This window comes from Falco punctatus (assembly GCF_963210335.1).
Source record: "Falco punctatus genome assembly, chromosome: 9".
NCBI lineage: Eukaryota > Metazoa > Chordata > Aves > Falconiformes > Falconidae > Falco > Falco punctatus.
In genome coordinates, this window is record NC_137589.1 from 30657515 (window position 1) to 30671738 (window position 14224).

At 44.2% G+C, this 14224-nt stretch overlaps 1 protein-coding gene across 2 annotated transcripts in view; it reads left to right on the plus strand.

The window, feature by feature from the left end:
- NEURL1 (neuralized E3 ubiquitin protein ligase 1) overlaps positions 1–14224 on the plus strand; it is a 174044-nt gene that overhangs the window by 141781 nt on the left and 18039 nt on the right. For both annotated transcript variants that reach the window (XM_080402564.1, XM_080402565.1), the window contains exon 4: positions 11877–12557. In XM_080402564.1, the coding sequence (XP_080258690.1) occupies positions 11877–12557 (681 nt within the window). The remainder of the gene's footprint in view (positions 1–11876; positions 12558–14224) is intronic.

Sequence of the window (14224 nt, forward strand, 5' to 3'; positions counted from 1 at the left end):
CAGACAGTCCAGCTTTGTCCACCACAGGGGCTGTTTCTGGGTTTTAGGATGTGGTTTCCCTGAAAGACCATCCTCCATGTCATCTCCAGGATCCCAGCAGGACCAGACTCGTTTGTGCTTAGAGTGTCAGGTGAGGAAGGGAGAAAGAAGAAAGAAAAGCAGTCCTGTGGGAAGATGGGGTGGGGGGAGAGCAGGAACTTTTGGGAACCACAGCCTTGGATCCCCTTCCTTGCGGGCTGAGGAAGGTTTGGCTGCTGGGGCTGCAGCTGTATTTAGCATCTGGCAGCGGATGTTGAACCTTGTTCTTTGTGTGAATCCTGTGGCTTCAGCAAGGTTACACCGCCTGCTGGCAGCCACGCTGTGGTCTTCCAGCTGATTCTTTTTGCTTCCAACTCGCAGCTTCAGAAAAAACTCCTGTCTTCCTGCCTAAACCTTTTGAGGCCACATCCTATGATATGTGCATTTAAATTAGCTTTGCTGATAGCCAAGGTGTTGAAGCTTTCCCTTGGGGTGAGGGAGGAATTTGTCTTTTTGCTTGTGAAGGAGTTAGCTGAAGCTCTGGTAACAAGATTCAGCTCTTTAGTTCCTTTAGTTCAGTGTATCAAAATAATTGATAAAGAAATCATGAGCCTAATGGGCATTTACTGTGACAGAATATGTGAAGATCTTATTGAAGAGATGAACTCTTCAGTTATGTACCTTAGCAGAAGTGGGCATTGACAGTCTCTTTGATTCCCCCCTAATTTGCCCAGCCGTGACAGCTGGAGCAACTGATTTAGGGTTACTGTTTCAGGAAATTCCCTTTGCTGTTCACTCCACTGGCACATGCAATGGGGCAGCAATGGAAAGTGGAGTTTAGCATAAGAAATTTTTTTAAGTTGAATTCAGTCGTTAAACCTTACTCTATACCCCTGATCTGGGGCTACTGATATGCTTGTGTGTATGTCCTGTTGCCTTCAGCGGGATACAAATACTTGCTTAGATGAAGTGCTGTCGTGAAATCGAACAGACCTAACCATGTGCTGAACTTCTCTGAATTGGTGCAGACTGCAGTAATCATGCTATTTTAAAACAAGCTCATCAAACAGCCTTGATTTACTGTTACTGTGCATAACTGGGAGAGCAGGTGGCAGCAGCTCTGGAATAGGAGTGGGGTGGATGGGGTGTAATGGCTGCACGGTTGTTTTGTACATATGGAAAATAAGTCAGAAATTGTTTGAGAGCTTTTTTGTGCTGGATTTTGGGGTGGAAATTCTCCAAGAAAGAGAAATTAAAAGGAATTTAAACAAATAAATATTCTGGACAAATAGCATTATGTGCATTCTTTCAGAAATTTAGTCATTGGATCTTTAGGTGAAGAACCAGCTTGGAGAAGGAGAGATGATCTACAAACTTAATTAGTCATGGCTGAAAAATTGAAATACTTTTGGCAAACTCTAGCTGTTTTCTTTCACTATTTTCAAAATGATATATTTCAATTTTGAGTCTTGAAGTAACATTTTAATCTTTAAAATGGCAACAGTGATTTCCAAACAAGCCCCAGAAATCAACTGGAGAAGGTCTCTGTCCAGTGTTCAGTTGCTCTTTTATAAAGTAAGATAAACTGAGTGCTTTGTTTCAGGTTAGCCTGAAATACTGTATCTTTCCAATTTATTTTATTTTTTTTAAATTCAAGCAGCTGACTGAAATACTACATAATGTGACTGCCCTGCACAAGTTGCATCTTCACTACAAGATGTGCTCTTAGCTCTGGTTAGTGAGGTAGCTGTGGGGCAGCAAAATCCTTGTGGTGTCCAGGCAATTTATCACTTAGAAGTGCCTTTGGGTAGCTCTGCCAAACCAAACAGGACTGCAGCGAGCCCAGGAAGCTGACTGCCAGCAGCGTTTCGGGGTTTCCTGAGGAAAAGTGGGAAGACCCAATGGCATTAATGCAGCTCAATAAGCAATGGTGCTGGGTAAGGTGTCGGACCTTGAGGAGACCTTGTCAGGGACGAGGTGGTTGTTGGTGGGTTGAATTCTCCCTGAGCTGTAAAACTGTAAGCGATGGCAGGAGCCTTTCACTGGGAAATGTGGGGAGAAGTTGGAGGAGTTGTCTTCTCCATGCCTGTATGAAGACGCAGGGGTAAATGAAAGCAAGTGAAAAGGATAAATGCAGGATGCATAAATACCACAGGAGGGAGTATGATGGTGGGAAGGAGGAAGAAAATACTTGTTTTGAAGAAAATTGCTGTCAGATGATTCAGGGGATGAAGGAATGTGTCTGATGTAGCTTGGGAACTGGCTGTGAGCACTGAGATGCTATGGAAACATTCACACGGTGATGTATGGAGGATTGGAAATAGAGTTGTTGAAGGGCCTGTAGCAATCTGCAACACAGCACATGAAGGTAAAGTTGTGGGGTTAGCACTGCGTGCAGTGGTGAACTGCTGTCTTACCTGAATGGGTGAGATAAAAGGGTCAAAATTTCAAGGAGGAAAGGAGAGTAAAAGGAATGATAGTGCCAGGAGTAAGTAATGGAGTCACTGGCTATGAGAAGAGGGCTCTATAAAGTTATTAGACAACAAGGAATTGCAATTACTGCCTTAATTTCCTGTGAAGAAGGCGAAAAACAGAACCTTTCTACAGAGAAATTTACATCTTAAAGATCAGGAAGCGTCAGGTGAAGTGACAATTGACAGTCTCCGGCAATAATTGGGTCTTGCACAGGTAATTAAAACAAGTAATAAAAGACTCACCAGCTGTAGAATAGGAAATGGGAAAGAAAAGCTGGGGGACACTACGGAGAGAGTCAGGACTAGGACTGAAATAATGTTGGTATGGTCCTAAAAGTGCTGATTGTTTTGCTGTCGTTTTCAAGAGGGATAATAATAGCTGATCATGGAGCCTAGGAGGCCTGGGGTGATGGAGGTGGAAATCATTGCATCAGGGTGGGAGTAAAGTTCAGAGACTTCATGTGCATGAGTGGGAGATTAAGGAGTGAATAACAGGGATTAGGTGGTCTCCACAAAACCCAAGGCACATGATTTCTGCTCAAACCATATTTCTCAGACTTTGCGGAGAGTTAGAAAACATTGAACGGAAACCCCATGAACGCAGTAAAGGGAATCAGGCAAGGAGGTGCCGACATCCAGAGGCAGCTGTGGCAGTGGTTAAGCATATCTTCAGCCTGCACGACATCTGTCAGTCTTAGGACCGCTGGCTGGGGAGGATGGGTTTACCCCCCAAAAAAAGCCTTCCTGAACAAAATCCAGAACATGTTGTTTGTGACACATGTTGCCAGCACCCCGCAGACTCTCTCTGAGCATCAGCTTTTGTGGAAAAGAAAACAAATCCACAACTGTAACACGCATATGGAAGTGTGTTCTTCATAATCTAGTGTCAGACTCTTTCAGAACATTCATATTTGCTAAGGAAAACAGTAATTTATTGCAGTTTTATGAGGCTAGTTATGCTCTTCGTGCAGTTTCATATGTGCAAATCAATTGGACATGCTTACAGATGTTAGGCAGAATTGTATGAATGTTTGTTATGAACCAGACTGGTTCAGAGCACTTTATTAGACAACACATGTCCCAGAACAACAATTTATCAGTCAGTACTGAATATTTGTACCTTCAACTATAGTCTCACTCATGTATGACATTGTATGCTTTAATTCCTTAGATTTTATTGAAGAATATGCGGACGATCAATTCAATTACTAACCTGGCCTGTAAACTGCAACAGTTCACTCTGGCTTAAAAACAGATGCAATTTCCTGAAGCTCAGGGGTTTGTATCTTCTCTTTCCAAGTATTTCAACTTGGAGGCTGGCAGTACATAAGCTCACATTCTTTTAGAATTTTTGTTTGTTTGTTTCTGATTTGTCTTCCTGTGGCATTTCATCTGTACTATTGGTACGGCATTGACAATCCATGACAAGAAATCCGTGGTAAACCCAGTAAGCCAAGGGAGGACATTTATATCCTTAGAGAAGTATCCTGACCAGATCCCAAGGGTTTCCTGAGATTCACCTGGCAGGACACCAGTAGCTCTGTGCCTAATGGTACAAAGGTGCCATTCCCTCAAAGCAGGATTTGGTGCTAAATGGCTGCAGGAAGCCACCAGGTTTGCATGATAAATTTATCAAACACCTAGCAGTTGGGAACAGTTAAAAGTCTGGGTGTATTCTCTTCCATCCCATTTTTTATCACCTCTCCAAAACTGAATCATGAAAACCGAATAGCTTTAGTCCTCATTCTCTCCCAAAATGCCTGGAAAGGAATGCTGATTTTCATCCACGCAAATGCAAACACAAAGCAAAGGAAAGTCCGGTGTGATGCTCGTTAAGCATTGCTGATTTCCACTCGTTTCTGTTGAAGTGGCAGTTGTCTGTAGCCTAACAATTAGTTCCACAGAGTCAATGGTCTGTCTGCTTTTGTAACCCAGCTTTAAAATCTGGTGACGATTTTTGGTGTAAACATGAATGATTTCTCCCATCAGACAAACTCCAGCTTTGGGCTCTTTGTAACCCTTGGCTTGAACTTTGACTTCTGCCCCTTGGTTATAGCAGAAATTCTCTCAAATGCTTTCAGCAATGTTGGAAAAACACCTGGGTACCTTGTCAGAAAGCTGGCTTAGACTGTGGTGGTCACAGACAAACAAATGCGCTCAGTTCACCTAAATATCTGCCATTCCTGCAGTGAAAATAGCTGCTACGAAATGTTAGTTAGCTTGTCTTCCAGATTGCAATGAGCAGGCAGCCAAAACTTGCAGGTAGTCATTAATTCCTGCTTCAAACCATGTGAGTGCACGCGAAGCGTAAGTTTGCTCTCCACTGACTATGCGGTGATACCAAGCCAGTGTGTTGGTGAAGGAGGAGTTCTTGAACAGTGGTTTCCGTACTGACCATTGGGATCCCGTAATGGAAGAAGAGTCCCTAGCAGGTTGAGTTTTGAGGTGAGAGGAGCAATCTGCACATGGAAGCAGAGGAGCAGCAGGTAGAGAATAAGGCATTGAATGGAGAGTTAGGAAATGAGAGGGTGTAAAACAGGGCAGTTTTGTTATGCACGGGGCTAAACCCCAGAGGTTTCACTTCAGAGCTCTGCTGGAGGAGTCAGCTGCCCCCTTGGACAGCTTACTCCATCCTGTGGTTTCCAGTCTATAAAATAAGAACATTAATTCTTCCTGCTTCTCGCTCACCATTTATATATCCTTTCTGTTCATGTGGTGAGGAGTCTCTTCTGCTGTGGAGCCCAGCAGCTGAGTCCTGATCCCAGATGCTCCACAGACCAGATTTTATAGTGTTTTAAAGAGCAGCCTGGGCATTTTATGTATATAGCTGGTAAAGTGACATTGTCTGTTGGCTGTAGTTGTGCATATATTCCTGCAATCATGTGCAAGAGAGGAGCCAGAGCAGAAATAAGCAGCTTTATTTGAAATGGGATATTTATACTATCAATGCAATAGAGACGTGCACATATGCAGGTATTGTCTAAGTAGGTATTTACTTAACTGACGTCCTTGATTTGATGTGGGTGTTTTCAAGAAGGAATGGTTGATCTGGGGCAATAACTCAGGCAGTTTGATTTCTTGGTTGTTCATAAAGGGAAATGTACTTTGTAGAAGTGAATTCCTAAGAATATGGCAAAGGAGGTTTTTAGTCTGAATCATTCCTTTGAGGGATTTAAAACATTTGCCTCCCACATGCTACAGTAATGCTCTGAAAGTGGCTTCATTGTATGATCTGAGAAGCTGCATTCTGGTGCCTGATGGTTTATGAGAAATAAACAGAACAGAGTGGTCTCGGATCATATACATTCAAGGTTTAACAGAAATGAGAAGGGAGGGGGAAGGGGAAACCTGTGCACAGCATCGGAGCAGAAGCATCCACCCGGGAGCGTGGGTCTCTGCCGTGTTGTGCTGAGTGCAGCAGAGCCCAGCCTCCTCTCCAGACCTCACATGGAGAACACAAGTTTGCAGAAAACCAAATAGTTTTACGAGTGTCTGCTCAGACACATCACCAACAGGCAAGGCCACTTTGAACATGCTCTGTGAGTGGAGCTTGCCTCTTACTGGCTGTGAGCATCGCCTTGGCTTTCTTCACTTCTTAATTTTTCTCCTGTGTTTATTTTAAGTAAGGGTGATTTTCAGTCTCCTGTTTGCTTAGCTCCCTGGTATAGTAAAACAGTTAAGATACATGTGGCAGAGACCGAGAGAGCCTAGAGCAGAGCATCCCACAGTGACGAGGACATCTTTAACACCATGAGTACAGCAGGCTGCACGAAGATCTGCTTCCAGCCTGCCTTTAATGTGGGTGGTTTATGAACTCGGGGCCACAGAGCGGTCCTTCTCTTCCCAGACCCAGTCACAGCTGCTCTTTTTTCCAGTGGAGGTGATGCTGTGGACTAGGTGCCATACACACATTGGGCAAGCTGGTAACCAAAGGGGTTTGGGAACAGGTATTGCTCCTTGTCCCCAGGCACAGTGATCTTCATCCTTATTTTAGGAGGAGTAAATGAGAATATAAGTTGTTTCTATTTTACCAAATTTTCAGTCCTCAGTCACCTTGAAGTACATAATAAATTGAGCTATAAACAACATATAGAAATTATTCTGGCTACTTCTGCGCTGAAGTGTGACAGTTCCCCAGCAGTGTGCATCAGCTCACTAGGACTGAGTCAGCAAGGGAACAAAGATCACCACAGCACGACACGGGCAGAGTTTGCAAGGCAGGCAGCTGAGCTGGGATTAATACCTGCACTCCCACAACGGGGAGTACAAGGCTGTGAGTGACAGAAGGTTTCCAGAAGCACAGGTATATTTCTTGTCTTATGACCGGTTGCTTTTCCCACAGCGTGGTATGGTACATCTGCCTCATGTTTCAAACACATCTCCCTGCAATGTCAAAGTCTTGCCAAATGGACCGTTAGCTGCATAAGCCTGCTGTAGACCATGGAGGAGAGAGTGAGTGCAAGATTCAAGGTGTTGGAAGGCCAGCTGTCCTCCCTGCATAACCCCTTGTGACAGGTGGCACTGATGGTGGGAAAAGGAGCCTTCCTCTGCCTTCCTGAGTAGGAATGGAGCCCCTCCAGCATGGTGGGAATAATACGGCATACGTCCTTTTGCAGTTGTACATTTTATAGGATATTCTTGTAGGGGCCACGGACTTCAGTATGTCTTTTGGTAGTTTAGCACCTCTGGGGTTCCTTGGTCATGGAAATTATACAGTGAGCATCAGTACTCACTAAAAATGCTATTACCCAGTGAAGTGAGGTATTAAGAGAAGAAAAATGCACTTGAGAAGAAGTAAAGCAAACAACAGAAGGAAGGGAAAACGTGAGGCTTTGCACGGGAAGGGAGGGAGCATGCTAGCAAAGTTCTGACCTTAACGATTTTCTGCTTAGTAGCCGAGGACAGGAATGTTCTCCAGATGCGAGGAATCACTAGATTGTTCCTTGACTTCTCAGCATTTCTCTCTCCTGGGAGGGAAGATCATTAGAAATGGGATAGGTTCTTAGGTTGTCAGTCTGATTCCCCTAATTTTAAGTTATTTTTTGTAGAAGTCTCAAGATTGATTTAGACTAGGTGTTCCATAGCTTATTGTGGAGAGTAGTTGCAGCCCTCATACTCTGAAGAAATACAATTCATGTGAGGCCATTGGATTGCACCAGTCTTAGAAGACTCATCAACAGGAGGAGATCTGTATCCCTAGAGCTTGCAGGTAACTACTGAACTCTGCAGGTTTCCAGCGTGTCTGTGCACACGCTGGGTTGCTCTGCTTTCTCAGATCCTTTACAGGTGTGTGAGTACTGGCTGCTTGTGACCTTGGAAAGTCAAGCCTTCAGGGCAGTAACAGACAATACTGAAAATGAGGAAGGAAATAATGATTTGACAGTCTGACAGCAACAGATACCCTTTGGGTTTATGTAGGGGTGAGATATCTGAGCAGGCTTGTGGTTAGAAACGCGTTGTGTGTTTGGATGCTCATGTAGCTATATTAAATGTGCATGTATGTGAGATCCATAAAAAATATGTATTATACATGTTGAAGGAAATAGATGATTTTAAGAAGACAACATTTAGCAGTGGTTCAAAAAAAAAAGGTGGTAGTGAAATACTTCTGTATGTGGTGATTACAGCTGTCTGTGGCTGCTCACCAGCTCCTTGTAAGCGCTGTTGTAAGGCATTCCTGCAGTCACATTGAGCCTGCATGAAAGTGGGAGGCTCTTCCATGCCCTCTGAGCAGGAAAATGGAGAGATTTGAAGCCTATGGTCTGAGGAAGATACTTCAAGTAAAGAATTAGCTGCTGAGAATCTAAATTTTCCAGATAAACCTTTCTAAAAAGGGGGAGAAAACAGATGACGCCTGAACTGCTCAAGTGCCCTTCATTTCTATTTTGCTAAATTAATTAACTCCTGTTTAATTTTTTCCTTAAACAAAGCCAGGAAAAGACACAAAGCGATTTGTGAAGTTAGGCATCTTTTGCAAAAAATTCAGTGTCTCAGATTCTTCAGCTGAGGAGCACAAAATTTGTATTTAGTCGAAAACCTTTCCACTTTGGCTATGTGTGTATTGCTAGCAGAAAATTGAAGTCTCTAAATCCAGTGTTAGCACCATAACTGCACTGATGCAGAGCTCAGGAAAACCTCTCTGGAAGGCTCCCGGGGCAGCCTGCCTGCATGGAGCCGCCGTGGTCACGGCCAGCTTGCTGGTGGGTGGTAGCCCTGCCAGCTGGGTCAGAGCCTGCTCTGGTGACTCACCCAGGGCTGTGGTCCTCACTCGCAAGCCTGTCTAATTCTGACCCAAGGAGGTCTCTCGTCAGTTGACTTTTCCCAAAGAAACACTGCCAACTGCCTTATACAGGAAATTTTATAACCTTGAATATATAATAAGGAGGGATGATTTCTAAATTGCTCAGGCTGAAGCTGGGTGATCTCCTCGGTGATGGGCTGTTGGACGCATTTTGTATTTTACAGTCTCATCACAGAAAGTCATTCTGTCTTTTTGATGTGTGCTGCAGGGTTTTTTTTCTGCAAATGTAAATGTGCCTGAACACTCCTACATGGAGCATCCCTCCATCATAGGCGTTAAAGGTCAGCTGTTCTACTGACCTGGAGTAAGGCTCGGTTATGGGCCACTCCAGCATGAGCAGCTTGGTCTGTGTTTAGAAAGTGACAGCTGAAGCTTTAGTGGAAGAAAACAACTCATTCCTGGGCATCTTCTGGTGAAAGAAACTGCTTAAAGTCACCTCACTTGTTTTGTATTTCATCAGAATTGTTCTTTCATAGCCCTTGGCCATTATCAGTTATTCTGGATAAATGGCATTCCGCATCTCTTCCAGCTTACCTACCACCCCAAAAGATGAATCTCACTTTTGTTTTACTTTATATTCAATGGGATTTTTTTTTTCTTCTTTGGCTGGGTGTTTTGTGATTTATAAAAACATAGAGTCCTGAAGGAGGCCGGCATCTCTTAGAGACTCGTCTCTGTAAATTTTCGCAAGCCTACTTCAGATACTTACAAACTGCAACCTTTTCTTTCGTGGGTATTTGCAAACATTAATATACTAAATCTCACAGTCGATCCCATATGCTTGAGACATCTTATCCCTTAAGTGTCTAGGCGTCTGAGCTACCGATGGATTTAAGTAAAACAGTTGGATGTGTAACCCTGGTTTGCTGTCGCTGCCATGTGTCTTGTCTGCAGAAGAACTGCATCTCTCTTAATCTCTTTTCAGATGGAAAAAGATATTTTGTCCAGCAGCCAAAGGGAAATGCAAGCATCCTGGTGGAAAACAAGCTGTTTCAAAACCCTGGCTGCAAGCTACCCACACATCACGGTTGTCAGCCAGGCTGCACATGCATAGTTACAGGGAATAAAATAGAGAGGACCTTCTGTTCCTATTCAGAAAGGTCTCTACCCATTCACCTACACCAAAGGATCAGTGTCAGCTGCCAGTATTAATTTATTCTCCTATGCAGGTTTGCAGCCAAAGGAGGGTAAAGTAAGTCTGGTTCTATCCAGCAGGAGCACTTGCAATGCAAATGCTGGCCCATATATTACAAAGCATTAATGCGACCCACTTCTAGATTACTTGGGGTAATTTCTGATTTTATTTATTCCTCCTTTTCCTTAATTAACTTCTGGGAAGAGAAGCTAAATATCAGTATAGGGAAAATCAAATATGAGAAACAAAGCCCATTTTTATTTTGGGACTGTGCTTCCCTTGTAATAGCAGTTTATTTAAAGAGGAGCCTGGAATAATCCAGTTTAAGCAAAGCGGAGAGCTCTGCTGAAGCCAAGCTGTGTGTGGGTGTGCTCTTGTCAGGGCTCCCAGAAGAGGAGGGCAGGACAGGCTGTTAGTCAGGCATCAGATATTGCAGGAGATGTTGGGTGCTCAGTAGCTGGCATTTTGCCTTGACGTACCAGTACAGAGCCACTGCTTTGGTGTACTGGGGGAGGGTGCATCCCATTGGGAAAATCCCCAGATAACCTGAGCTTCTGGTCTTTTGCTGTTGTAAAAGAAAATCCCAAGGATACATGTCTGGAAGAGGTGCCTGCTGCAAGGGTATAGCGGGTGGGTTAGGAAGGACTCTCTGTTCCTCTGCCCCTTCATGTCATTCCCCCTTGTGCTGTGTTTGCAGCAGGCCTGGTTCCAAAGAATGTTTATCAATATGGTGATAGGCGCTTTATATGTATCTATAAATAGGCTGAGGTCTGGTGTCATTGCTTTGTGCCACCCGTGGGGGACTGTGTTGTATGGGGTGGTCCCACCTCATACCATTTGGACCTGGGCTTGAAGCTGCAACAGTCTTCAGGCGTAATTCTCGCAGAGGAAATGTTGGGATGGGTCATAGATTATTAAGGCTTTTTCAGCAAACTACCCACACGCTCAATTTTCTCGCAGTGAATAGTCTCTTGATGCTCTGGGCTTCTCAGAGTTCAGAAACTCAGGTATAAGTACAAATCTTTGCATTATGTCAGCTTACATTTATCATCTGTTTAAATAATGTGGGGTTTTTCTTGGTATATTGCTCTTTAAAATTTCTATGGCAACAGTGTAGCTAAGGATACATTAAATGAAAGTAATTTAGGCATTAAAGGCAGGTGATTATGTTTCTTAGGAAAAGAATCACATAAATTGATAATTGGCTCTTGAAACAGCAGGTGAGGCTAACAAAGTGGATAAGGTGCAATTCTGTTTCCATGGGTGGAGTTGAATGTGTGAGCATCACCTTTCTTTGTTATGCATCCATGGATTTGATTTTTAATTATTTGGCTTGGAAATAATAAATGATGGATGTTATAGAAAACTACATATTCCCAAGCTCTGCATTGTGAAATCCATGTCTGTGCTGGTTTGCAGTGAGCACCAGAACGCTGATGATTAATTATATACAGGAATATTAATTAAATTTCATATGATGAAAATAAATTAGAACTGAACATAGTGTTTTTTTTTTAAAAAAAATAGAAAAATATGTAGTTAGGTATTTATTTCCTAGATCTATGAGAATCATTCTAGACAATGAAGAGAGCATGAAAACTTGGAGCCTGTATAGATATTGATTGGTATGTTCAGGGTATATTTCAGATATTTACCCTCTGCTTCCCCTCTCCAAGGAGAGCCTCCCCTAGTCAATTCTTCCCATTGATTTTGAGTCTGCCTGCTCAGAAGCTGAAAATGTTGATGCTGGTGGGGAGAGCACGAGAACAGCAATCAATCACAAATACATTTTGTGATATGTGGCTTCCATATTTCGAAGGGGAAAATATGGTAGCAGGTCTCCGAGTTTCCCTTTCAGACATACCAATCAAACTGACAGTGGTTTGCAGACTCCTCAATATTTTGATTTTCTCTGGGGTGACCCCTTGTTTGTTTTCTCTCCCCACAGACAGTGAGATCGTTCCCCCGGACTGCCTGCGGCCCCGCTCCTTCACCGCCATCCGCCGGCCCTCGCTGCGGCGGGACACGGAGGACACACGCCTCTCAGTCAGCCTCTGCGACCTCAACCTGCAGGAGGAGACCTTCCACGTGACAGCCACCACATGTCCCATTCCGCAGAACTCCCTCAACTCACAGCACTCCCACCTCCTCCCCTCCCAGCTGGAGAGCGACCTCCGCTTCCACCACCTGCGGGGACCCCACGTCAAAATCCTTGACGACCAAACCGTGGCCCGTCTGGAGCATGCCCGAGAGGAGAGGACTTTGGTTTTCACCAGCAGACCCCTTCGGATCAACGAAACCATTTTTGTCAAAATCAACAAGTCCAACGCTGTGCGCACGGGGACACTGTCCTACGGGGTGACATCCTGCGACCCCAGCACCCTGCGCCCCAGCGACCTCCCCTATAACCCCGAGTCCTTGGTCGACCGAAAGGAGTTCTGGGCCATCTGCCGAGTCGTGGTGCCCCTCCAGAGTGGAGACATCCTGGGATTTATGGTGAATTCGGATGGTGAGCTGCACTTGAGCCACAATGGTGCTGGCACTGGTATGCAGGTCTGCACGGACTGTTCCCAGCCCCTCTGGATGTTCTTCGTTTTACACGGCGCGGTCATGCAGATCCGATTGTTGGGTATGTTGGCTCCCCTTTTTTCAAGACCTCGGGCACAAGAAAGCAAGGGGAGGGATACATCATGGGGGAAAGGTGGAGGGAATGAATGGCTCCCTTCCTGCTCTAGGATCAGGTACAAATTTTAGGTTCATAGAGGGAAAAAAAATATAAATAAATATATATATGCACACACACAAAGGCACATATGTGGCACATGGATATGATTTACAAGACTTAACCTCTTTGTACTTCTCTAGCATCCTTCACTTGATGGTCTCAAAACTCTTTGCAGTTAACAAATTAAGTGTTGGAGACCTCCATTAAAGTACAGATGGGTCACCGCTGACCTAAGAGAAGCAAGGAATGGGGAGGTGCTTTGGGCTGAGCTTATGCAGGGCATAGGCAGCAGGAAAAATGAGACCTGATGCCCTTTTCTGTATGTTAGCTATCTGGCATGACCGATTCCCAAAAAGATGAGTTCCCTTGCTTTCCCCAGGCTTGCATGAGAGAAGCAGGCTAGCAAGCAGAGGGGGAGCCCTGTGCCCCGTGGTCCCGAGCTCAGCAGCAGAGGGGTTTCCTTGCCCTCCAGCCTAGTTTAAAGCAGTGTAGCTCATACCACTTGATGGACCTCTGAAGAGCTTGTCTCCTTCTCTTGAGATTTTTGCTCTGTTTTTAATCTTGGTTAACTGAAGTATTTCATGGAAATGCTAACAGTCATGTTTTGAAGGTGTGGAGGGAAAGGCCCTGAAATAGCATTTGCTCAGGATCGGATTTACTTTGTGTGTGTGTGTGTGTGTTGGACACGAGTGTACGGTGTGTTTGGCTGTAGACTGGGCCTGTATCATGGTTCTGCTGGTGTTAGCGTCAGAAAGTAAAAGATGGATTCTGAGAATGTGATGTAATTCCTGGTACTTCTTTAACTAGGGATGATTTAAAAGTGCGCCTTCCTTGTTTATACTGCTAAATTCATATAATTTTAAATATAGTTATATTCCTTTTTGCGTCAAATCCTCACTATTAAAATGCCCCTCCTTCTTACCCAATTGGGAAAAAAAAACCCAAAAAAACAAACCCAAAGCCAACCAACACCTCCTTTTTTAGGATTTATAGAAATTCTTTGAAGATAAATTGTGGTGAACACACACATCTCTCTGCAGGGCCCAGTTCACCTTAATCACAGTATGAAGTGCCCTATATAATTTGCTTAAAGTTGACTGTAGGCCTGTGCTGTGAGTGTTTTGTGGCTGTTAAAGGCTCACAGATGACCAGTGTCATACTGCAATTTATTTCCAGGAGCCTGAGACTCAATCCCTGATAATTCAGCCTGATTACATTTGTTGTGGGTACTGTACATAATCCATGGCTAGCTCTGCTCTCCACCAACATGTCATGGTGATAATGGTAGGTGAAGTCAAACAGATCCCAGTAAAGTAGGAGATTAAATGCTCCTGTATACGTTAGAAGGAAAACATCCTGAGGTCATTGAGCTGCGGGTAAAACTAAGTCATCGACCACTGCTTCCTTTCATATGAGATCACCAATTCTGGCAGCTGTGCACAGAACGAATAGCCTGCTTGCAGTGGGTCCTGAAACAGGGCAGCAAGGATGTGTCTCACCAGAGGGACAGAATCATGTCCTCATGCACAATTCAACAGAGCCTGGGCTTGAACGCAGGCCTCCTGTGTCCT